The sequence below is a fragment of the Benincasa hispida genome, chromosome 5, assembly GCF_009727055.1.
Source record: "Benincasa hispida cultivar B227 chromosome 5, ASM972705v1, whole genome shotgun sequence".
NCBI lineage: Eukaryota > Viridiplantae > Streptophyta > Magnoliopsida > Cucurbitales > Cucurbitaceae > Benincasa > Benincasa hispida.
The window spans coordinates 4,459,914-4,483,466 of NC_052353.1; the positions used below are offsets into that span (position 1 = coordinate 4,459,914).

A 23,553-nucleotide genomic window follows, 5' to 3' on the forward strand; every position below is an offset into this window, starting at 1 on the left:
GGCTATAATAACTCATTTCACCAACTTCTAATTAGTATCCTAAACGATCCCTGAGATCATTGTTAGAGCATCTCTAGATGTTTAGATATCTTACACTACAGTAAAAATAAATATAGTAATCTCGATATCTATTCCATAAAAGTCTTTGATTCCCACAAATCAAGTTGGAGTCTCACATCTTCATTATTGAACTTAAAAATTTTAAAAAAAAAAAAAAAAAAAAAATTGGTTACTGAATTTTGTTAAAACTTGCAATTTAGTTGCCGTTTTGGTTACCTCTTATCTTCAACACAAACAAGCGATTCAATTCTCCGACGAGCTAAAATGGCTGCTGATTAAGCTTAATCATCCGCCCCATTTACAGGTGGAGCCACCCTCCACTACCTTCCTTTACCTCAACCTACTTTCTCTGAGCTGCCCCCAATGAGATCGGCGACACTTCTCCATTCCCCCTTCTTCTTTCTTCCCGTTCATGGCTTCACCTCTTCGACATCCAAGAACCCCATTCTGTTTGTCTCGCACTGTAAGTTTAAACCCACTTTCTTCAATTTGCGAGCTAAACCTGACCGGTTGGTTGTATTTTGTTATCGGGATTCTGAGAAATCTGTTCGAGATGAACAATCTGTGGGGGTCGAAGATTCGAATGGGGCTTTGATGGAGGAGAATGTAGAACGAAATCAATGGAATGTGGAAGTGGGTAGCCCTGGTGTTGGTTTTAGGTCGCTTCCCAGATTGAACTTGAGCGATAAGGCTTTTCTTCTCTTGACATTCATTGCCCTAACGGTAAATTTAAGTATAAAGCTCGAATTTGAATAATTGGATGTTTGACATTTGTTGTTTTTTGTGTGAATTTCTCGGAATTTTGGTAGCTATTCACTGTGCCTTGAAGAATGCTGTTGATTATTTAGCACATTATATTTCTTTGAGTTTTGAGAATTATTGGTGGACATGCGCCTACTTTTCGTTTCCTTTGTTATTGATTATGAGTAGTTCCTAACAGTGATCCTTTCTAGCTAAAAAAGATTAATGTTAATTAACAGATCAATTTATGATTATAAAGATGTTAAGCTAAAAAAGACAGAGATTATATAGGGTTTTTTTTTTTTTTTTTTTTTTAGTGTAATACTGTCATATAAAAATAAGCAATATAACAAACAAATGAAATCATGTTACCTTTGTTGATCATTTCTAGTTGGGTTTTCCCCTTACATATGGTTTTGGGATGGAACTTCATATTATCTAATATGACATCAAAACCCATAAAACTCAAACGGCTATTTAGTCCAATAAAAGAAAAATTGTGATCCGACTAAGAATGGCGAACCCAAAAGACACACTATCTTGAGGGGACATGTTGAGGATTATTGTCAATTGGTTTGAGATGGAACCCCATATTATCTAATAAGATGGAAAGGATAGTCCTTCTCAATTGGAAGGTGTTTTTGTAAGTAACTCTCTTTAGAAAGCCCGGAAGGGGAGCCCTCCTACTCCGGCCCCTAGGTTGTCTTTTCTTATGTAGGTGTCATAGGTGTATTTTGTTGAAGCTCGAGTCACTCAGTGTAGTTTTAGGTTTCATAGATGAAATGAACTTCTGTGCAATCTTTTATTGCGTTTAGGGTGGCAGATTGCTGCCCTAATATTTACTCTGTCCTACAAGAAGGAGGCTAGGGTGGTGAATTGATGGTGTGCCTCGAATCACTCGTGGGACTCAGGCCTTAGAAGGAATATTTTTGACAGCGAAATGGATGATGTGGTTGCGCTTTTACAGGCCCTTCACTCTTGGACTCTATAGGGGGACTGTGACAGACTTAAGTGGAAGATTGATGCTTCGGGGAAATTTACCATAAAGGCTACTTTCTAAAACATTACGAAGTAGCCCCCACATATTACCTTCCTTCTAGTTAACCTTGTTTGGAAGCTGAAAATTCCCAAAAAAAGTCAGGTTCTTCCTTTAGTCTCTTGCATATAGAAGTCTTAAATACTCATGACAAGCGGCAAAGGAAGCCGAAAAATAGCTTTCTTTCCCCCTCTATTTATTGCCTTTGTATGAAAAATGAGGAGTCTTTGGACCATCTTTTCTTACATTGTGATTATGCTTTCAAGGGATGGTCAAATATATTTAGCATTTTTAGTCTTCCAGGGAGGGGTCTTCTCAACCCCTTACCCTTAGGCTGTGCTCTTTTTGTTGTTGGAATTTATTTGTTTGTTTCCTATATATATATAAAAAAAAGATAAAAAAAATCTTTTTATCGCATTGATCTCTGGCTTAAAAGTTAAAACATTACTTAAGGATTTTTGTTCCCATAACTCATCTCCTTTTATTAGAGTTGGGTATTTGATACTGTTTTTTTATTAAGTTGGTTGTTTTGCCCTCGATTATAGGAGACCTCAGCTCCGACTCCTGATTATCAAAAAATAAAAGACGAAAAAAAAAAAAAAAAATTGGTTGTTTCTGAAGTGCCCTTTGGTAGTAGCTGACCTGAGCTTACGAATTGGGAGTAAATCATGAATACTAACTTTCGCATACTTCTAAGAGTTATTTAGTCATTGTATATTTATAAACATTGATTTAGTGCTAATTGGTGCAGACTTCTGTGGCATTTACAAGCCTTGTCATTGCAGCTGTCCCAACGCTTAATGTAAGTGAATTGATAACTATTTTAAGCTGGAATCAGCTTTCAGGCACATTTTCACACTTCATTGCTTTTATCCATGCATTTTTTTCTCTTTATACAAATCCACGTATTAATTAAGATAGTATATGGTTAATGTGTAATGAGAGAAGTTGGATATGACACATTACTCCACAATGTTATTAGAAATTATGAATCTGAGTCTTAATTCTCTATAAATTTTATTTAGGCAATGCGCAGAGCAGCCATTTCACTTTCAAAGCTAGCTGACACAGCTCGGGAAGAACTTCCTGGTACAATGGCTGCCATCAGACTTTCTGGCATGGAGATCAGTGATCTGACTCTTGAACTAAGTGATCTAAGGTGAGAACAAATCCTTATCTAGGGCCATCCCTTCTTACCAATAGTTTTATGGTTAAGAATATATTTGACATTTGTTTTGAGATGTGCATTGTCTTCTTTACCAATAGAGGACTTTTAAGTAGAGATGTGCAAAGGAATCCTGAAAACTGATCCGACCAACCAAAAATGACTAAACCGACATCGGTCAGTTAGCTTGTAGTGTGATCCCGAAAACCGACACTGTCCAACCGATGGTCACCCTACTTTTAAGGGTATTGAGGAAAGCTGGAATTAAGTTTGGGATGTAGCTCACTGTACTAGCTCACTTCAATGGTTCCCTTTGTATCCACATTTTATAACTACCCTTTTTATTTTAATCATAGTGGTCAGAGTGATATATCTTAACTTCCTTTTGTGACGGTTCTATTGCTTGGGTTTGTTGACTTCTTGTTTTTGTATGGCTCTCTTTTGATTGTTCTCATTTTTCTTAACTAAAGTAGTTTCTCAGCAGTTTTAGAGATTTACATCATGAATATGACTTATATTGCTTGTTTCTTGCATCATCATCTTCTCCACTTTTCTGTGTGCACCATCATTCCATTTCCAACTCTTCTGAGCAATCTGTCTCGATTTTTGTTTGATCACAGCCAGGAAATAGCCGATGGGGTAAACAAATCTGCTCAGGCTGTCCAAGCAGCAGAAGCTGGAATTCGCCAGATCGGTGCACTCGCCCACCAACAAACTATGTGTATGTTTGACTACAAGTGAAATCCTAAGATAAACTTATCCTACACGTTCTTATAACTTATCACCAGAGTTTAACAGCTTATATTATGTTGTCTACATGATACAGCAATGATTCAAGAGAGAGCAAGCCTGCCAATTATTTCTTTGCAGCCTGTTGTTGCTGGAGCTGCAAAAAAGACTTCTCGTGCCGTAGGCAAAGCTACACGGACCATCATGAAAATGATCTCAGGAGGAGAAAATATGGAGAATGATGATGATAATAGTTTAGATAGACTGGAAGTTTAAGTTTACTGATTCCTTGCTTGAAATCGAAATCATGGTGTAAATATCACACGAGCATAGATCATGTACTTGTCAATACGAAGACCCAAAATACGCATGTTCAGACATTCAAAGTTTGAAAATCTTTAAACAAAGACATCAATCAGCTTTACTTTTTTCCCCACTTGATTCCAGGGACTGTCTAGGCTGTGTAATTTGTTCTGATCTGTTGGAGACAAGTGGGTAAATGATGGTCTGATATTTTATCAAATGGCAGGGAGTAATGTTTACAGCTCTTACAAATCATAAAGGTGAGAGTTGAGGAGAAAATTTGTGAACTTTCATATCATTTATGATATCTCACCTTTGAGAGGAGGAAACTGAAGCTAATGAGATTAGCTGGGAAGAAAAAAGAACAATGAGTCAAAAACCAGTTCAAATTATTCCAGAAAAATGAAGATCGGCCAAACTGTATTCGGCTTGGGCCATTGAGAAGAAATGTTTGGAAAGGATCAGATGGGAAAATACTCATTGTTATCAGGGGCAAAACGAATGTAACTAGAAGTTTGTCGCTGTTTGATATATGAAAGAGTACCTTGAATTTATATCCAGCAGTTATTTAGGAGACATGTAAATTTTTTAATTCACGTTATTATGAAGTAGTCACATTGTGGTGAATATGGTGTTGTTTAATCTCAGTTCTTTTTTTTTTTTTTAATAATTTGCAAGCCCACTTTCTTTATTGCTCTCTCTCTCATGAACAAAAAGAAAAAGATGAATTTCAAAATGAAACCAGTGGGTATGGAAGTCAACAAAGTGTTTTAAATACACAAGATAAATTTATAGATTTCATTTTCCCTCAAACCCATGCATGTATATGTAACTACATGTGCATGTGCATGTTCCTCTAGTTTCCACACTCCATCCTCTTAAATTTTTTTAATTTCTTTAGAAAGAAAAAAGAAAGTTAAAAAAAAAAAAAAAGGATCTAGTGGATCTTCATCTTATTATTTTAATCCAGTATCTGTTTGTTTCTGACTTTCTCAAAGTAACTTTATGAATATTAATTTATTTTTATCACTCTTGTATAAGTGTTTGGTCATCAAGCTAATAACATATCTTCCTTTTCAAGAATTCTGCCTCTCATTCTTTCCACATTTGCTTATGGAACCAACTCAGAAAAGCCTCCATAGCTTTGAGTTTCAAGCTTTTCTACCCATCAAAAACCAACAGATTCCATCTTACCAGTCTCCTTTTTCTACTGTTTCTGATTCTACTTCTCCTGTTTTAGCTGTTGCAGTTCTAAGTGTGATGGGCACAGCTTTCTTGCTTTTGGGTTACTATATTTTCATCAGCAAATGCTGCTCTAACTGGCACCAGTTTAGTTTGCTGAGGAGGTTTTCAAGTTTTCATACCCCCCAACAAGATGAAGATCCTTTCATAGCTCTCTCTCCAACAACAATGTGGAATCGCGGTCTCGAAGAGTCGATGATTCGCCAAATCCCGGCTTTTCAATTCGAAAGAGACGGTGAAGGTAGCGGTATTTATAGCTGTGTTGTTTGTCTAAGCAAGTTTCGAGAGAATGAAATGCTAAGAGTTTTACCAAAATGCAGCCACACATTTCATTTGGACTGCATTGATATCTGGCTGCAAAGCAACTCTAATTGCCCTCTTTGTAGAACAAGCATTTCAGGCATAACAAAGCCTCCAATTGATCAAATTGTAGCTCCAAGTTCTTCTCCACAAAACTCACAGCTTCTTTCCAACAGCATAATGGGAAGTGATGAAGATTTTGTAGTCATTGAACTTGGTAGGGAAGATGAAGAAGTTTTCTCACCAGGGCAACATGAGGGTAATGCTTCAAGAGAAGTACTAGTTCAGCAGCCCAGATACCATTCTCCGAAAAAACTCGAAAACAAGGTCGGCAAACCAAAAACTCGAAAGTGTCACCATGTTTCGATCATGGGAGACGAGGGAATCAATGTTAGAGCAAATGATGATCAATTCTTTACTCAACCCATCAGAAGATCCTTTTCCATGGATTCTGCAGCTGATCAGCAGCTTTACTTAACCGTTCAAATGATAATACATCAAGATAGGCAAATCACTGAGTCCAGTAGTAGTGGTAGTAGTGCAGAAATTGACAGCAGAAACCGAAGATCTTTCTTTCCGTTTCGATCGGGACGAGGATTGCAAAAATGCAATTCTTCCACTTGAGTCTGATATGTAAATATTCCGAGGATTGATTCATTTCATTCAGATTTAGCTCCGTTTGCTTTTGATTTCAGTAGTGAGTGAAAAAATTTAATAGGTGAATGAGTATTACACACAAAAAAGATGGTGTTTACTTGTAAGTTTTTTCTTTATGAAACTTTACTCATTATGGAAAAGAGATGAAAAAAGAGACTTATTGAAACTTTGGCATGCTACTGGAAATCATTGCTTAAACCACTAAACATTGCCTTGCCTCTCTTTCTTTTCCAAGTCTTCATCAATGAGAATGATTGCTTGTCTCCTTTCTTTTGGATCTTGGTTATGAATGGAACACAGAGAAGAGTGGACCCAAACTCTCATTCAACTAGCTGAAGGGCTTCTTCTCAATTATCTTCATCTTCTGTAGTACACCCCAAGCTCAGGATTTGCCCCGACTTCAGAATTTAAATTTGGCATTTGAGGCCACGTAAGAAAATTTTTAGAAAGTCACCCAGCATAAGATTACTCCATGCTAAACACATTGAATTTTGGTGTTCCTATGAATGAGTCACAGAAAATGAATGTATATTTTGTTAATATGGATAATAGCTATCAATTCTTTTGTCTTTTTTAATCATGCTTTCATATCCCTAAGATCTCTCATTCGAATGTGATCTCTGTTCATTTATGTATATGATTTCCATGATTGGTTTATTTTGTATTATTACAGAAAGTATGATTTTCTACATGCTCAGTTATTCCATAGCATAAACAAATCGACTAATAAATTCCGATACGGTTCCACATTCACACTTCACAAATAGATGTTTGTTACAAACAAAAACTATTGACAGTTGACATTTTAAGAATGATTTGTGTAATACTGAATTATGACGGTGAATGTCATTGCTAGTAGTTTCCTAAACTTGAATTTAGAAGCTAGTACTAATAAAGCCAATCAGATGATTGTTGAAAACTTTTAATGGCAAGGCATTAATTAACCAATAAGATTTGTGTTGCATGATTTTCGTGATTGAAATGAACATAAACAACATAATGAATCAAAATTCAAAAAATAATCTAAAAGGTGTATATTGCTTTGAGTTGAAGGGAAGGGAGTCACAATCAAGAAGACCCCACCAAATTAATTTTTTTAAAAAAATCCAAGTTTTTGTTTTTTATATATAAAATGAGATATTCCACACTTATATTCCTAGCATAAACAATAAAATTTATTTAAGTAAAGGAAGAAAAATGAGGATTCCATCTCCAAACAAAAGCATAGGATGTGATGGAAGAATGAATTGGGTGTCATTAATAACTTAAATGTGTCATTACTTACACCTTCCCATGGTTCCAAGAGGCTTCAAACCAAACAGAAGCCTAAGAAGAATATTTTTGTTTGATGAATTTATATACAGAAAAAGAATTTAAGGATCTTGCTATAAAGTTGAAAGAGACATAAAAGAACCCCGAAAATCAACATCTATCCCTGCTTGTAAAGGAACAGATCCCACATAAAGTATAAGCAATTACTCAAAGCTTGAAGGTTCAGGTTTTGGAGTTTCTGGAGTTCTGCTGTACACATCTCCAAAATGAAGATCCAACTCTCCAGTCTCTATGTCTTCTAAGTATGTGGCTCGGGACAACTTTCCGAAATCACTCCATTCCATATGTTGTTGCTCCTCTGCGCTTCGTTCTGAGACATTATCGTAGAGACTCTTCATAGTAGTAGTGTACCTGTTGAAATTAGGAGGATCCATGAAACTTGTTTGGGGTTGTTCGCAAGATGCAATATTTCGATCCCACCACCGAGTTTTAGTACCACTAAGATTCGTACTGTTAGGTTCTTGATGCCGAAATATGCCTTCACGATTGATAGGAGATGATGTGGAAGCCCCAAGATGAGTAGCGGATGTGGAAGCCCCGAGATGAGTTTGTGATCGATCCTCGAGATCATCTTCCTTCCAAAAGTCATCATATCTTCCTTTTCTTTGAGCGACATAGGGTGGCATCCAATAAACGTTGGAGTTCAGCTCCATTAATTCAGATGATTCTTCAGGGATGTCTCCCGAGTAATTGGCTATATGTCGTGGTGCGCTTGTATAATAATGATCGAGTAGGTATGGAAAGTTTCTCTGGTGTTCATCCAACCATAGAAAATCCATCCAATTAGCAGCTGCTGAATTTTGGTGGGGTAGTTCCCCTGGAAAAATGCCGTTCCTGTCCCGGTGACCGAGCAAATTGCGACTTCCTTGAGACATTTCATGCGACTGATATACATGTCCCCGTCGCTGCAACATTCTCTCCCTAAAAGTCCGTAGATTTGACACGAACTGCTTTCCCTGAGCATTTGGTTCCCATGCAGGATAGTTACTACAGAAACTGCAGCAAGAAGACAACTTAATGTGTGAGGATTCAGAAGCAACAAAAAGAAATTCTAGAGAAACTAACTTGAATGTAACATTTTCAGGATTCCCACGCAAAATACCATATTGATCAAGTTCACGAAATGAACAACTGGCCCTGCTAATCTTTAGCCAAAGCACATTCTATCTTGTTGGTCACTCAAATCAAAACAAGTTGAACAGTTGAAACAAAGAAAGTGCAAGAAATGTTTATATCAACACAAGCTCTCCTTTTATCATTTACATATTTTTTCACCAACATTTATCCAAGCTCCTAAGTACTAAAAGTAAAACGGGGTGTCAGAAACACTTGCACCATGATTCAATAATGTGACATACATAGAGGTTTACGGCATGATCAGGAGCTATCCTAATTCCTAATTAACTCAAATGAAGATTCAAGCTCGCCTTTCAAAAGTTGAGATTGTGAAGGCTGCTCATACTAGATTGCCTTCTTTACAACGCCGTGGAAATGCAGTGGACATTTTTGCAGGTAATGCATTTAAATCAGAAGAGTTAGAGAAATATTTCCAAGAAAGAAATTTGGCATAAGGAAACAATCGGAGCAAGCAACGACCCCATAAATGTCCAGAAAAGCCGATGATTATAATTCATACCTCAAGAATGATTTCTCCATTTTTCCCTGGGAGCTTCTCTCTGCACTAGGGGCATTATGCGGTGACCCATAACTGCTATTTCCATGTTTTTGGAAGTCAAAGGCACTGAAACTGTAGAAGACAAGGAAGAAGCCAAAAAGGTTTTGAACCGAAATAATAATAAGTGCATATCAAAAGCGATACCACATTTCTGATAGACACACAATTATTAACATATAGGAGAAGAAGCGTCGGGGGAAGGGGCTAATGCACTGTACAAATAAGGTTGAGAATGAGATGTAGAGTTTAACGGAGTTGGGCTACATTTGGGACTGCTTTGAGAATGTTAAAAAGTGATTGCGTAATAATCTTAACCGCTTTGAGTATTTGGTCCGATTGATTGTCAATGAAGTTGTTGACATCACTTTTTAAATTAAAAAAAAAAAAAAAAAAAACATACTCACTAAAGTAGATTCCGATGAAATCACTATTACTTTGCAACAAATTTTCAGTTTTCATTTTTATTCTTTATAAATTAAAATTGATTTTATAAATTTGGTATATTCCTTAAAAACCAATGTCTATATCCTAAGTTTTTCAGGTTGATTAGTTCAATGTCCCCAATTTTTTCTTTAAATAATATCATTTCTAAAAAAAATAAAAAATAAAAAATGCACCTATTTCTCCTAACAAATAACCTATACTTAACAAATAATCTAGACCAAACAAAATATAAATTTAATTTGAACGCATATGTAATATAACATTTTAAAAATTTATTTTAACATATAAATTATCAACAAAATAAAAAACTGCAAAGTTTGATAGCAAGTCTATTTAGTCATTGCTAATTGCAACAATTTAGCATTATTTAGCAAACACTATAACCTACTTTTTTTCAGGTTTCAAGCTGAAGTTTACTGAACACCAATTTACTTCATTCCATAGCTGATTTTTCTAGAAGCACAATAGCTAAAAATTATTTCAAAAGTTATGACAAGCCCAAACTTAGCTGGGTGAGGTGTATTTAAATGAGTAGATAGGAAGTCCCAAAAAAGATGGAGACTTATGTTTTACTTATCCTTACGTTTTGGTGGTATGGTTTAGGAAGAGAGAGGGAACTCTTTGAATTTTCCCCAGGCTTTACTTCTCTGAACTCTTATGAATCTCATTTGACTCTTTCATGCAGGAACAGTTAAATCATAAATGTAAGGAAAGAGTAAAGATCATGATAAATATTGAAGAAACATAATAACCTGCAAACATGACCAACACCTTCAATATGCACTGTGAAGTCTGCAATGAACTGCAAAATGTCATCCACCCTCTGCATATATAAAAATATCAGTGACTTAAAGATAGTGGCCACGTAAAATGAGTTGAAATGTAGTCTCTAAAAGCTGCCAACCTCTGGAACAACGAACACAAGCAAGAATGGGGTGAGAAAAATGGAGACCATCTCCTCAAGTAACATCATTCCTGTATACTGCATCAGAAAAAATCGATAAGAGAGAAAGGGGGAAGATTGCAGCCTCAATGAGAATTATGAATAATAAGAAAAGAAAAGGAACTTCGTATTTCAAACATATGAAAGCAAAAAAGTTCTAAAAAAATAAATGACTTAGTGCAGGAAAATACTCCAGAATAAGCATAAACTTATAACCAGTACAGTTAAACTTTAATGCCTCCTAATAGTATCAAAAGCTTTAAATTTCCAATCGAACCATTAGACTGGAGAGGTGGGAATAATAAAGATATTATGAGCCAATGATCAAAGAAGTTACTAAATTACAACATCCCCTTTTATCAACTAACAACATCCAAAAGGAAAACCCAGTTTTATAGTAAATCCATAAGATGATAGGCCACCAACAATAAATGAATAATATGTAAGGAAATGATTTTAGAGGAAGTGGGGCTTGGATTGTGAGTTAGTAATAGAAGCCCACTTTGGTGGCTAGGTCATGTGACGTAAGAGAGGAATTAAGAGATCATGAGGAAGATGATAAAGGGCTAAGAGGTCATGGATTCAATTCATGGTGGTCCCTACCTAAGATTTAATATTCTACAGGTTTTCTTGACACCTAGATGTTGTAGATTTAGGCGGCTTGTCCTATGAGATTAGTCGATGTGCACATAAGCTTGTCCGGACACTCATGGATATCAAAAGAAGAAAAAAAAAGAGTAAGAAAGCGGGTATGCTTTTGTGAACAGAGATGGTCGGATCTGAAACAGAAAGAGGAGCTCTCTAACCTCCCCCGAGTCATACTCTCTGTTGATTAATAATATTGAGTTCTACCACAAGTTCAAAGTTACCCAGTTTTAATTCACACACCAGCCACGCAGAGAATGAGATGAAATGCTAGCAAGTTTACCTGGAAAAGGGTTTCAAATTCTAGTCGAACAAGCTCAGAATTTTCTTTGCCACGCCATCTTTTTGGCATATAATGAGTATGCTGGACAACCATAGACATTGCACCCTCAGGATCTAGAACCAAAATCTCATCTGTAACTGCAGCCCGACTAATAGCAGTTATAGTTCCAAAAACAGCAGCATACCAGAGAAGGTTGCGGCCAAAAATCTGAATAGTAAAAGAATGTATTTAGATTAAGGTATACAGTGAACAATAGGTTTATGGGCTAAGAGTAAATGAACTGTATATTACATGGCCCTCCAGTAAAGATTCGTCCAGAAAAGCAATGATAATCAGAATAGCAGCAAAGCCACCAAAGACAAATGAGATGAACTTTGCAATTATCGAAATGATGGGAGAAGGAAATTGCTTTAGATACTCTGAAGCATGAAGCACACTGCTATTGATCCGGTGCTTGAACAAATGCTCAACCTGCCAAAACATATAGCATCAATAACAATTTTATATGATACTTTTTTTAAGAACAATGGAAATCTCTCTGTTATTTCATAAACATTATCTGCCACACATGACACATTGCAACCTAAATCTCTCCTTTTTGTTATGTCATAATCATTATCTGTCACAAGTTACAGGCTAAATGTATTCAGCACAACTTTTCACAAATGGCTAGCAAATAGGATAATTGAGCACTTGGATAAAGAGGGATAAATTTTACTCCACTGAAATCTAAAGAATCATTGTACCTCATTAAATTCCCTAAATATCCACTTTGACAAATTTGACCACCTTCGAGATGATGCTGTACTTGGGTGGTTATAGAACTGTTCAGCGTGCCTCAGAAAGAGGTATACCAACATGAATATGACAAGAAATGGAGAAAGCAGGAGCATCACCACTCCAACTACCGTAAGCCTTTTCTTTAATGTTCTAGGGTTGGATATGAACTCCCTTCTGACACAGTAATTACTGTAATAGGAATATGCTTCAGTCAGTAGATATTCTACAAATTAAGCAGAAAATCTTTAAAATGTTTGAGATTTAAGACACCCCTGTTTGGTTTTCTCTCTCTCTCTTTTTTTAGTATTAAAAAAAAAGTTGCAAGCTTACATTAATATAAGTTTTAGAGCTTAGAAACAGTATATTCTAGACATATTCTTACAGTTACCAGTGCAAAGGAGAGAAATATAAGACAATGGATATACAGATGAGATAAGATTATGCTTTTTTTTCGAGTAAATCATACATACACATGGTAATTATCACAAGAAGTGTATCCTTTTAATATTTGATCTGTCTAAGATCTAGCTGTAGCAATTTTCTAAATAATAGAGTGAATAATTCCAGTAACAAACGTACCGATCAAACATGCTCTGTAATATGCACCAATTCAAGGTCCATTCAAGACTTTTTGTCAATGTTAATCGATAATGATTTCTAGAAGAGTCAAAAGTCACAGCTGGCCCCGCACCCGGTACCCACTTTGAGATTGGAAAAGCAAGTACTCCTTTGTTAAGCATCCCAATCAGGTAGTTCTCTTTCCGCATCAAACGCATGACCACATCATGAGCAGAAAGATCCTTAGCCACACAGAGTTGACAAGTACTCTGCAGCTCAACAACCTTCTCAAGAATTGTTGCCCATGGCATAGTTTTGATTTCATTGTCAGATATGTGAAGACTTCACAGGAAGAAATTAAAAAAAAAAAAAAACAGAAAGACTGGGTATTAAGATCACTCATAAACTGTAGCTCATAATAAAAGTAATTAACAAAGGAAAGAAAGATTTTAAAAGCTATAAATATTTTTAGAACTCAAGGACAAAGTTGTACAAACATATAGAACAAACCTGGTGTTTTTCTTTTGAAAAGAAAATGAAACTTTTCATTAAGGAAATGAAAAGAGACTAAGGCTCAAGGATGCAAGAAGAAAACAGAAACAGCCAAAAAAAAAAGCAAAACTTATAAACATAAATCATTAGAACAATTGATAAGCAAACTTAGAAACAAAAACATAAACCTTACTATGGTTGTTCAAAAGCATCAAAACAATTGATAAGATATGTTCAACGGACCTGTTGTAATAAAAGTGACGGATTCCTAAAATGTCCTTCAGCTGTGCAAAAAACCTAAAAAAGCAAAAGATCCAATAAACAGAAAATATGCCTAAATATCCAAGGATGATAGCTTTTGAAAGTGTCATATGGTGTAAGGGGTGCTCATGAAGAGCTTCCTTGGCAAGATCACATGGTTTAGTCCCAGACTCCACTGCGTCCATCCCACACTTGGCATTACGAAGACCATTCCAATCAACAAATAGTAAGAAAAATGCTGAGAAACATATGGTAAAGCCAAGACTCAGAAGCTCTACTATCCACTTTGTAATGATGCACCAAAGCCCTTTGTCACAATAATAGCTATAAAGCCTTTCAAAGAATAGATCTAAGTCAGCTATTGGTTCCACGTTCAAACGCTCCCCATCAAGAAGCCCCGTAGGGCTCTCACTACCCGGATTTGGCACTCTTCCAAAGGTAGATAGTTCAATCTCTGGTGGCACATCCTTAAGCAAAGCAGATGTTAAAGATGATTCACCACGGGATTTCCATCTAAAAATTCCAACATTATCTGCACCCCCTGTTCCACTGAGCATCATTCACAAAGATGGACAGTGGGCAGATACAGCAAGTCCATTCCCTGAAAGAAATTGAAAGAGATAGCAATAAGAAAAGCTTGAGCTACCAAGATTGTATGACAGAAGATAGCTTATAGAGGTAATAACTAACTATCATGTAGTATTGGTAGTCGATACCAAGTTAAGTAAAGGGGTCGTGGACAAACTTTGCATGCTTAATATAATAAAGCAATGAAAATCTTCATGTACAAGTTATGAATTGTTAGAACTTAATGCATTTAACTTCAGATGATAAGTTTAGCCGTTGACATAAATTTTATACAAGAGAATGATTTAAGTCAAATACACATTAACAAACAATCAAATTACAGTTTAAATGGTCTGAACATGTAGAAACACTTCAAGAAAAAACAGGGGAAGGTCTTTTGGATGAAGTTCCCAAACAACTCAACTTTAAAAATCATTCACCAATTACATAATTCATCCTCTAAAAATTTATTCCATTTGAATTCAACAAGGTCAGAAATGGAAGGCTTTCAAAGGATAAGATGTATAGAACAAGCAACAAACAGGTTTTAAGCTGGAATCAACATACCATATGCAGAAGCAAAAGTATAAGAAAGTCTCGAGCAACACATTTTAAGTATGCATTGCCTGTAGTTACAAAATAGACATCCTCGAACGGAGAAAAAGGAAGAAAAAAGGCCTATTGCACGAAACTACAAAAGATTAATGAAAATAACATTCCTTATTAAAGTGCAGGATAATCAGTGACTTAATTTCTTCTTTTCTTATATAGGAACCATACTGCTCAACTTGAATAACAACAAGATAGAGGATCAAAAGATGGATTGGACAGATATAAAGAGTCATTAAACAATTTGTAAATTATAAGTAAATGTAAACACATGAAAGTTTCCCGAATATATAGTGGATGAGTAACAGAACAACTACTAGGTCGTATATGGCATTGAGATTCAAGGACGTTTATGAAATTTAGAGGATGAAAGGACTCTTCTAGGAGAGAGAGAGTTCAGCTAATCTCCAATGCCTTGAAGAAAGCAACATAAACAAGGATAACGCATTGGTGATTCTTGGTTCGATTATTTTTAGAACATTTGTTCAGCCTTTCTTTCATTCATCGTGATTCATGACACTGTTGTTTGTGTAACAATGCACTGTCTAATGAAGTCTGAAGCTGAATAGCTACATATTTCAGAACTAAAACAGGTAGTTTCAAACTGAATACCACGACTTGTATGATGTGCCTTAAATTGACAAGCTAATTTTCTTAAAGAGAAGATTTAAAATGATAAAATTTCAGGAAAGCTGAAGTACAGACGAAAGATGGTTGACAAGAAGAGACTGAATATAGACAATTACACATTTTGAGAAAGGGGTGGAAGGGGAAAAAGAAGCCAGATGAACTTGCAACAGGAATCATATGCCATAATCAGTCAGCAAAAAAAATACATAAAAACCCACAACGTTTGGGAGGGATAAAGAGCAAAACTCGGAAATTTGGGGATAAAGAACCCAAAAAATTAAGAATCATCAAAACCCATTTGGAGTATAAAATTTTCAGTTGTCGTTAACAAATTCCAAAAGAAGCTAGTTTCTACAGAGTTAACCAAACGTTCCAATTCACTAGCATTCAAACTCATCACATGATACACACAAACAAATGATCAGGGGAAAAAAAATCAAAAGGAAGCAAAATAAGCAGCTGGGTTATTTTCAGAAGGATTACCTTCAAAAAAACATGAATGAAGGGGGTGAAGTAGATGAAGATAAGACAAACCCAAGTCGAGATTATTAGTTTAGATGATCGGCAGAGAATAAAATCGCAAAAAGAGGAGGTGGGAGTCGAAGAATTGAGGGTAATCGATAGAAACGGAGGGGAAATTGAAGGGGTTCAAAGGGGTTGCGTGTAAGGGAAGAAGAAATTTGAGAGAATGAATTAATCTGCTGGATGAAGTTGGATTAAGTTGATTGAGAGTTCAATTGTGAGTTCGTTTGAATAAAGGACTGGAATTTTGGGAATAAGAAACAGAGAAAAAAATGAGAGTCCCAGAAGAAACGTGAACTTGGGTAATTCCCTTACCCTCTTTCTCGTCTCTTTGCTTCTCTTCTCGAGAGCCTCAATCGAACAGACTCTGCCCCTCTTTTTGTATCAGCTTCTTCAAAACATTATATTATTAGAACAAATCCTCAATTTATATAATTTTTCAAATAAATAAATAAGCAGCTTTTTAATCTTGATAATTCTCATAACTACTTGCCCTAGTGACGTATAAATTATAATTAAAATTTAATAATTATTTGATTTTATGAATATAAATTTGATTTTATGTGGATATAAACTTTTAATTTTGTGTTAAGTATTTCTGGTATTTTTTAATGTTCAATAAGTCAATAACCTATTATATACAAATACACTATCTAAAGTTATTAATAGTTCATTCAGTTTAAGGTTTTATAGATGTCTGAAAATAAAGAATGTGTAACGCCTTGAGGTTAGGAGGAAGACATTAATAAATCAATAACATGTTCGTGTGGATCATGAAGACATGAAAGTAGGGTTAAAAAATACTTTAAAAAATTGAAAGTTAATACTTATATCAATAAGGCACACCTTTTTTTATGGCTCAATTATAGGTACTTCATAGTAAGCATGCTTAGCTTGGAGTAATCCTACCTTAGGTGACCTTCTCATAATTTTACTATGATGCATGTGATGGTGAAATGACCTGTATTGGTTTGTCATTGAAAATGAGTTTATTTCATGTTTTCACATAAACAATCGCATAAAATGTGTTTGATTATATATTTATAAATCATAAAATTGATTGGCTTATGCCAATTGAGCTAAGCTCTTTTTGGCTTATGTTAATAAATTTGTATAATTATTATTTTGTAATATTATATAAGTTATAATACACTACATATTGTATATTTTAATTTAAAAAAGTGAATTAAATTTAGGGTAAGTTTTTTTAAATGAAAATATTTGTAGATATGGTAAAACATTATTGCTTAACAGTGATAGACACTAATAGCCCCGACCCTGATAAATGTCATACGATGATATTTTGTTATATTTGAAAATATTTTCAACCGTTTTCTATATTTAAAAATAACCTTTTAATTTATAACATGACATAGTATATTTCTAAATGTTTTTATCTTTATTTTATGTATTTCTACATCGTAAAATTTAAAATTCAAAATTTAGATCCAATGAAAACATAAATATGCTAGTTTTTACAATTTGTTCGGCTTTGGATCATATAATTTAAAAATAATTTTAAAAAACATGATGTTAGTTGTTTTCCAAACATATATGTGTTGAAATCAGTAAAATTACCAACCAAAATAGGCTTTAAGTGACCTAATAGGATTCAAAAGAAAAAAAAAAGAGTTCAGGCCTAATTAATATAAAATTGGGAGGCTTATTATCCATTTTTAAAAGTTAAATGACAAACGAGACCAAATTGAAAGTTAAGGGACTTATTTTAATCCAATAAGTTTTAAAGTTATGTTGTCGATTAAATTATTTATGTTCAGCTGTAAATTTTGAAATAAAAAACCATAATTTAAATCATGGTTTGATAAAAACTATCATAAATAGTTATCTGATTTATGAAACTTATTAACTATTTATAAGCGTGGTACTTTTATGAATTAGATTCTAACTTTCTCTAATATATAGGTTCATATTTGCAATCTAATCCATCATCATAAAAAAATGGAGAAAGGAGAGTTTTTTTTTAATTTGATCCTTTTTTTTTTCTTACTTTTTTTTTTAAATTGCAATTTTCATTATTATCATTATTACTTGAATTAGACATTTTTGGTAGTGTATTATACTCTTACCTTGATGTCCGATACAACGAGTGAAAATAATTATTCGAATTATATATATAATTATATATATATATATATATATATATAATATATATATATATACAATATGTAAATGGGATAATTAACCTCTAACTTAGAGATTAAACTATGCTTCTTTCGACAATTAGTTGCTACATTTTTCAAATGTTATACCATTACAATTTTATTGTAATAGAAAAATCTAGGTCACCAAAATTAAATGAAAAGATAAAGTGAATAATTCTTTTGATAAATCTATAAAAATTTTACTAAAAAAAATAATTTGAAACGCCTATAAAGGGAGTATCTAATCAGAATTAAAAATCTAAAGAGAGTTTGTGGTAAAAAATTTATCATAGGATTATAATACCACATCTTGTTACACTCAATACTATTTCAAAACCCTCAATTAGTTACAGTAAATACTATTTCAAAACTCTAATTTGTATAGTATTTACTATTTGCACAGTTTATATTATTTTACCTTCATTATTTTTTTTATTCTTTGGTTTACACCTCAAACACAATATTAAAATCTAACTTAATAATTTAGAAGTATAATAACCAACTTATTGCTCTAAACACAGCCTTAGAGTCTAAACACCTCGTACTTCTCCTCCCATAATGACACGTGTCATTAATATATATTGTATTTATTTAAATTTTTACGTCGACCCCACTAATAAACAAACTAATTTATTTCACTTTCTTTTTTACTGGCCCCTCTATATTTCATCTTCTCTTTCTTCCAACATTTCGCATTCTTTTTATTTTCATCTTTCACACTAATTTTTTTTTTCTTTTTTAACTAACAACTTTGTTAATTTATCTTATTTTTTTATTTGCCTAATTTTGATTTATTCCATAGTCTCTTTCTTATCATCGATTTCCAACCCTTCACATGCCTTTTTTTTTTTCACTTTACCACTCCATTTTTAACTTTTTTACCAATGTCTTCAAATGTAGAAAAATAAAATAACATTTTATTTATTCTACCCAAATATATGTATTAACATTATCTTTTATTAGTACACTAGTTTTGTGATTTTTTACTGATGCATTTGTCATGGATAAAGCTACCTTATCTTTTGAGTTTTTAGTCTCTTCCCGTGAAGGAGGTCTTCTTTGTTTTGTTTTTTTTTTGTTTTTTTTTTTTTTTTTTAATAAAAAATACTAGTCATAAAATAACTAAAAAGTAATAATATCAATAAGAAAGACCTTAAAATTATTAAAAATCTATGTACTTTTTTTAGCTAAAAACCTATGTACTTGTGATCCAATATATATATAAAAATGAATAGTTTTTAGTAAAATTATTTTAAATCATAAAACTGTTAAAATATTTACATGATATAGCAAAATTTTAGAACTATCAATGATGACGCTAATAGATACTGATAGACTTCTATCAATGTCTATCAATGTCACTTATAGAAGTCTATCGGCATCTATTATATAATAGTTCTAAAATTTTATTATATTTTATAAATATTTTGGTTCTTTTTTATATTTAAAACAACCCTAGTTTTTAATAGTAGTAGAAAATTAGGAGTTACAACTTTTATATCCAACCTTATATATTAAATTTCATGGAGTATCATCAGTTCTTTAAAATAAATAGAATAAAAGATTGTTCATATTATACCATTTTATTTTTCATTTATTCATCAATGATTATAAAAGTATTTAAGCCTTAAATTGCTCATATATTTAATTATAATTAATATTGTTAGGTATCAGAACTTTTTTTTTTTTTAATTGGTATGTTTTTGGAAAAAAATTGATACTAATTATTTTATTTTCTCATGCAAACTATTTAACACATAAGACAATCTATAAATGTTATATATATATATATATATATATATATATATATATATATTATTATATATATATATATATATTATATATATATATATATATCATATATGTATAATATATATATATATATCATGAATCTAATATATTTGCTTCTTCTTTTTTTTCATTTATCAATGAATAATGATCATAATTGTAATTAATGAGTGTGAGTAAGGTCTTTAAAATTTAGATAGTATCTATCCTTTTAATTTGAAAGCTAAACTAAATTATATTTAGAGTATAATACTTTTTAGTCTTGAGATTTTGATTTTAATGGTCCATAGATTTTAAAAATGTTACACATTTAGTTTTTTAAGTTTTAAATTTTGTTTAAATTTAGTCCTTAATTTTTAATATGTTACAATTTTATCTTTGAAATTTAAATTTTGTTTCAATTTGGTCCATAACTTTCAAGATTTTACATTTTTAACCACATTTTTTCATTAAATACTTATTTTCAATCATTGACCTCAATTTTTATTAACTAATTAAAAATAATAGAAGGAAAATTTTAAATTTACTTTTAAAAGTTAATTAATTATAATTCTTTTAACGATTTTTATTTATTAACATAAATTAACTCCAAAAGATGGAAAATGAGCATTTAAGTGAGGTTAAAAATGTAAACCTTGAGACATAAGAACCAAAATGAAGCAAAATTCAAATATCAAGGATAAAATTGTAGCATTTTAAAATTGAAAGACTAAATTAAAACCAAACTCAAAACTTAAAGACTAAATGTATAACATTTTGAAATTTAGAGATTAGGACCAAAACTTAGAAAACAAAAAAATATTTTTCCTTATATTTATTGTTTTGTAACTTGGAAATCAAGATGATGCATTCTTTTAATAGTTTAAAAATACAATTATGATTAAAAAAATGTTATTACTGTTTTTTCTAAATCATGTTTATGTTAACATGAGTAAGTGTGGGTGTGTGAGTTCTTCACCTATTTTTTTTTATTATTTAATTAGTATTTTTTTTCTTTTTGCACGTGTTGCACTTTATTTTTAATTTTTAAAATTAAGCTTGTATATTATATGTTTAAATTTATCTATAATTTTTTAGAAGATAATTATACACTTCTAATATGCATAGGTATTAAATAGTTTTGAATGTAGGGATTAAGAAATGACTTGTTAGTGAAATAATTATTAAATTTACTTAAGTTATTTGTAAAAATTTGAATAAGAGAGATTTAAGCATAATTTATTTTTGTTTTGCTTTAATATATATTTTATATTAAAACAAAATTATGGTTTGTGTATAATATAACTTTTTAAAAATAAATTTACCTCTCATGAATTGAAGATTACTAAATGCCACTTTGAAAATTGCAATGTTTAGTGATCTACTATACTAATTGAGAACTTTAGCTCAACAAATGAGATTAAAATAGGAAAAAATATAAAAACAACGAAGAAGATCAATAAGATTAAGAGGGGGAAAATCTTAATTTAATTGTTAAATTATATATTTTCATTATTAAAACTCTTGTGTTCTTTAGAAGAATTGAGATGTAGTATTTCAACATAAAGAAATGTAAAATCTTGAAGATCGTATTGAGAAGCTAATAAATGCAAAGAAAATAAAATAAAATAGATAATAATAATAATAATAAAACAAAAAAAAAATTATATTTCCTATTTATCGATGATTAAATATAAAAAAAGTATTGTTTATTCTATCAATGTTTTATCCAAAACAAAACACACCTCGTCAATTTTGTAAGAAGAAAGCAAGTCTTCAATTTGAAGAGATTTTTTATGAGCTCTACATGTTTTTCACCGCCATTCCTCTGGATCATTTCTTTAATCCAATGCTGATGATTGTTTCGTCATTTTTTAAATGGAAGATTTTCAAAACTACTTTTACTATAAGTATGATTCTTCGGTCTCCTCTTAGCTTTTAATTGTGACTTGTGAACATATGGAAGAGTAAAGGAGGAAACGTAGGTATGAAGGGGAGAATACGAGGAGATTACGAACCCCTCTAATTGGGTCATATGGGTGTGAAAGATAAATTTGAGAGAGGAATGTGAACGTGTAGTAGAAAGGCGGTTAATGGTAGAAGTAATTAGAGAGTAGAATTTTAGAGTGGTGGAGAGAGAAAGAGACATGGAATGGAAGGAGTGACGGTGAAAGGAGAGAGTATTGAATGGTTAACTAAGGCATTAGAAAAGTATACAATAATAAAATTGTCCAAAAAAAAGTTTATTTCTCATTCCTACTTTTATATATATTATAAATGTGTTATTTATTTTTAACTAGGAAACACAAATACTTCTAATTGTGGAGAGAATCAGTATCGGATACAGATACGATACGGATACGTCCAGATACGTAGTAGATACGTATCTAATATGTGATTTGAAGTATCTGATTTTTTTTTTTAATTTTCAGATACGTGTATCTGCTTCTAGATAGTGAAGAAGATACGTGAGTCAATTTTTTTTTTTTTTTTTTTTTTTAATGTTTAGGAGTTTTAAAATCACCTTTTTCATTTTTAAAATTACTCGAAAACACACTTTTAATTACTAAAAATTAATTTAGTTTTCAAATTTACATTTTTAAATGCAATTTTCGTATCATCAAAATTAGTTTTAAAGGATTAAACATGTTTTACGGTGATTTTGAAAATGTAAAAGTGATTTCAACCATTTTAAAATCACTTCCAAACATAAAAATTCACTTAAATTGAGCAATCTAAAAAAAAAAAAAAAAAAAAAAAAAACTCCGAAATGTAATTAAATCTCCATTATTTCTTTCTCTCTCACTATTTAAATCATGATTCATACCCCTTCATCCGCAACTTCATTCTTCAATCTTCATTTTCTACTTCTTTTTTACCGTCTACTCCAGTCACTCAATAATCACTCGACGTTACTAGATTTTTTTTTTAAGTTTTCACTCTCTTCTTGAATCTATTTTAATCTAACTTAAAATAAGTATTATAGCAATTAACTAGACATTATATATATATATATATACACACACGTATCTTCAATGTATCCGTATCTTAGTTTTTTAGAAATTAACGTATCGTCAAATCGTATTGTATCTGTATCTGTGTCTGTGCTTCTTAGATCTTTAGTAACCCATATATTTTTTCTCTTTTAACTTTTATTTTAATTTCAAACTAATTTCAATACTTACATCTTTATTTCTATTTTAATTTATTTTTCTTTCACTGTTCTTACAATTTATTCTGTGCAGGTAGGAATAACGATTTATTTCAATTTAATTATTGTATTTATGTTATATTTATAATTATGATTATCCATTATGATATTTCTTTTATTTGTAACTATATATTTGAATAATTAAATAGTTCTTTTCACAAATTAAACCAACAATTCATTAAAAATAGATTTGGATGAGCAAGTAATAAATTCATATCAAGAGAAGACAATAAGCAAAATCGAAATCATATTCTACTCCCACTTCATATCTTAATACATCAAAATCATTTGATTTTAGTCATCTCGTCTCATTTAAAAATGAAATTGTGTTTACTTAAGTGATTTGGATGCCATTATAATTTGGAGCATGTTGGTTGAAAATTCAATACGGACAAAATACCTATATATATCAAATATTCAACACTTACATCTCTCTTCA

General features: G+C 32.0%; 3 protein-coding genes across 4 annotated transcripts; 2 read left to right on the plus strand and 1 right to left on the minus strand.

Annotated features, from left to right (window-relative positions):
• The first annotated feature begins 251 nt into the window (after positions 1-251).
• Positions 252-4,661, plus strand: LOC120078775. The gene is made up of 5 exons (XM_039033082.1): positions 252-783; positions 2,589-2,639; positions 2,863-2,996; positions 3,623-3,723; positions 3,829-4,661. Exons 1-5 carry the CDS (start codon positions 424-426, stop codon positions 4,005-4,007), a joined length of 825 nt encoding a protein of 274 aa, XP_038889010.1. The 5' UTR covers positions 252-423; the 3' UTR covers positions 4,008-4,661.
• Positions 4,662-5,118: 457 nt separating this feature from the next.
• On the plus strand, positions 5,119-6,621 carry LOC120078774 (RING-H2 finger protein ATL16-like). The gene has a single exon (XM_039033081.1). The coding sequence runs from the start codon at positions 5,148-5,150 to the stop codon at positions 6,198-6,200; it is 1,053 nt and encodes a 350-aa protein (XP_038889009.1). The 5' UTR covers positions 5,119-5,147; the 3' UTR covers positions 6,201-6,621.
• Positions 6,622-7,465: 844 nt separating this feature from the next.
• Positions 7,466-16,394, minus strand: LOC120077775 (autophagy-related protein 9). 2 transcript variants are annotated; one of them, XM_039031793.1, is made up of 10 exons: positions 16,290-16,394; positions 13,629-14,247; positions 12,915-13,235; positions 12,302-12,524; positions 11,847-12,026; positions 11,556-11,762; positions 10,589-10,666; positions 10,437-10,507; positions 9,202-9,312; positions 7,466-8,561 (listed from the first exon to the last, which is right to left on the minus strand). In XM_039031793.1, the coding sequence occupies exons 2-10, from the start codon at positions 14,204-14,206 to the stop codon at positions 7,709-7,711; spliced, it is 2,622 nt and encodes an 873-aa protein (XP_038887721.1). In that variant the 5' UTR covers positions 14,207-14,247; positions 16,290-16,394; the 3' UTR covers positions 7,466-7,708. The 2 variants fall into 2 exon arrangements, with proteins under 2 accessions (XP_038887721.1, XP_038887720.1); XM_039031792.1 differs by having other exon boundaries at positions 15,936-16,373.
• Positions 16,395-23,553: the final 7,159 nt, after the last annotated feature.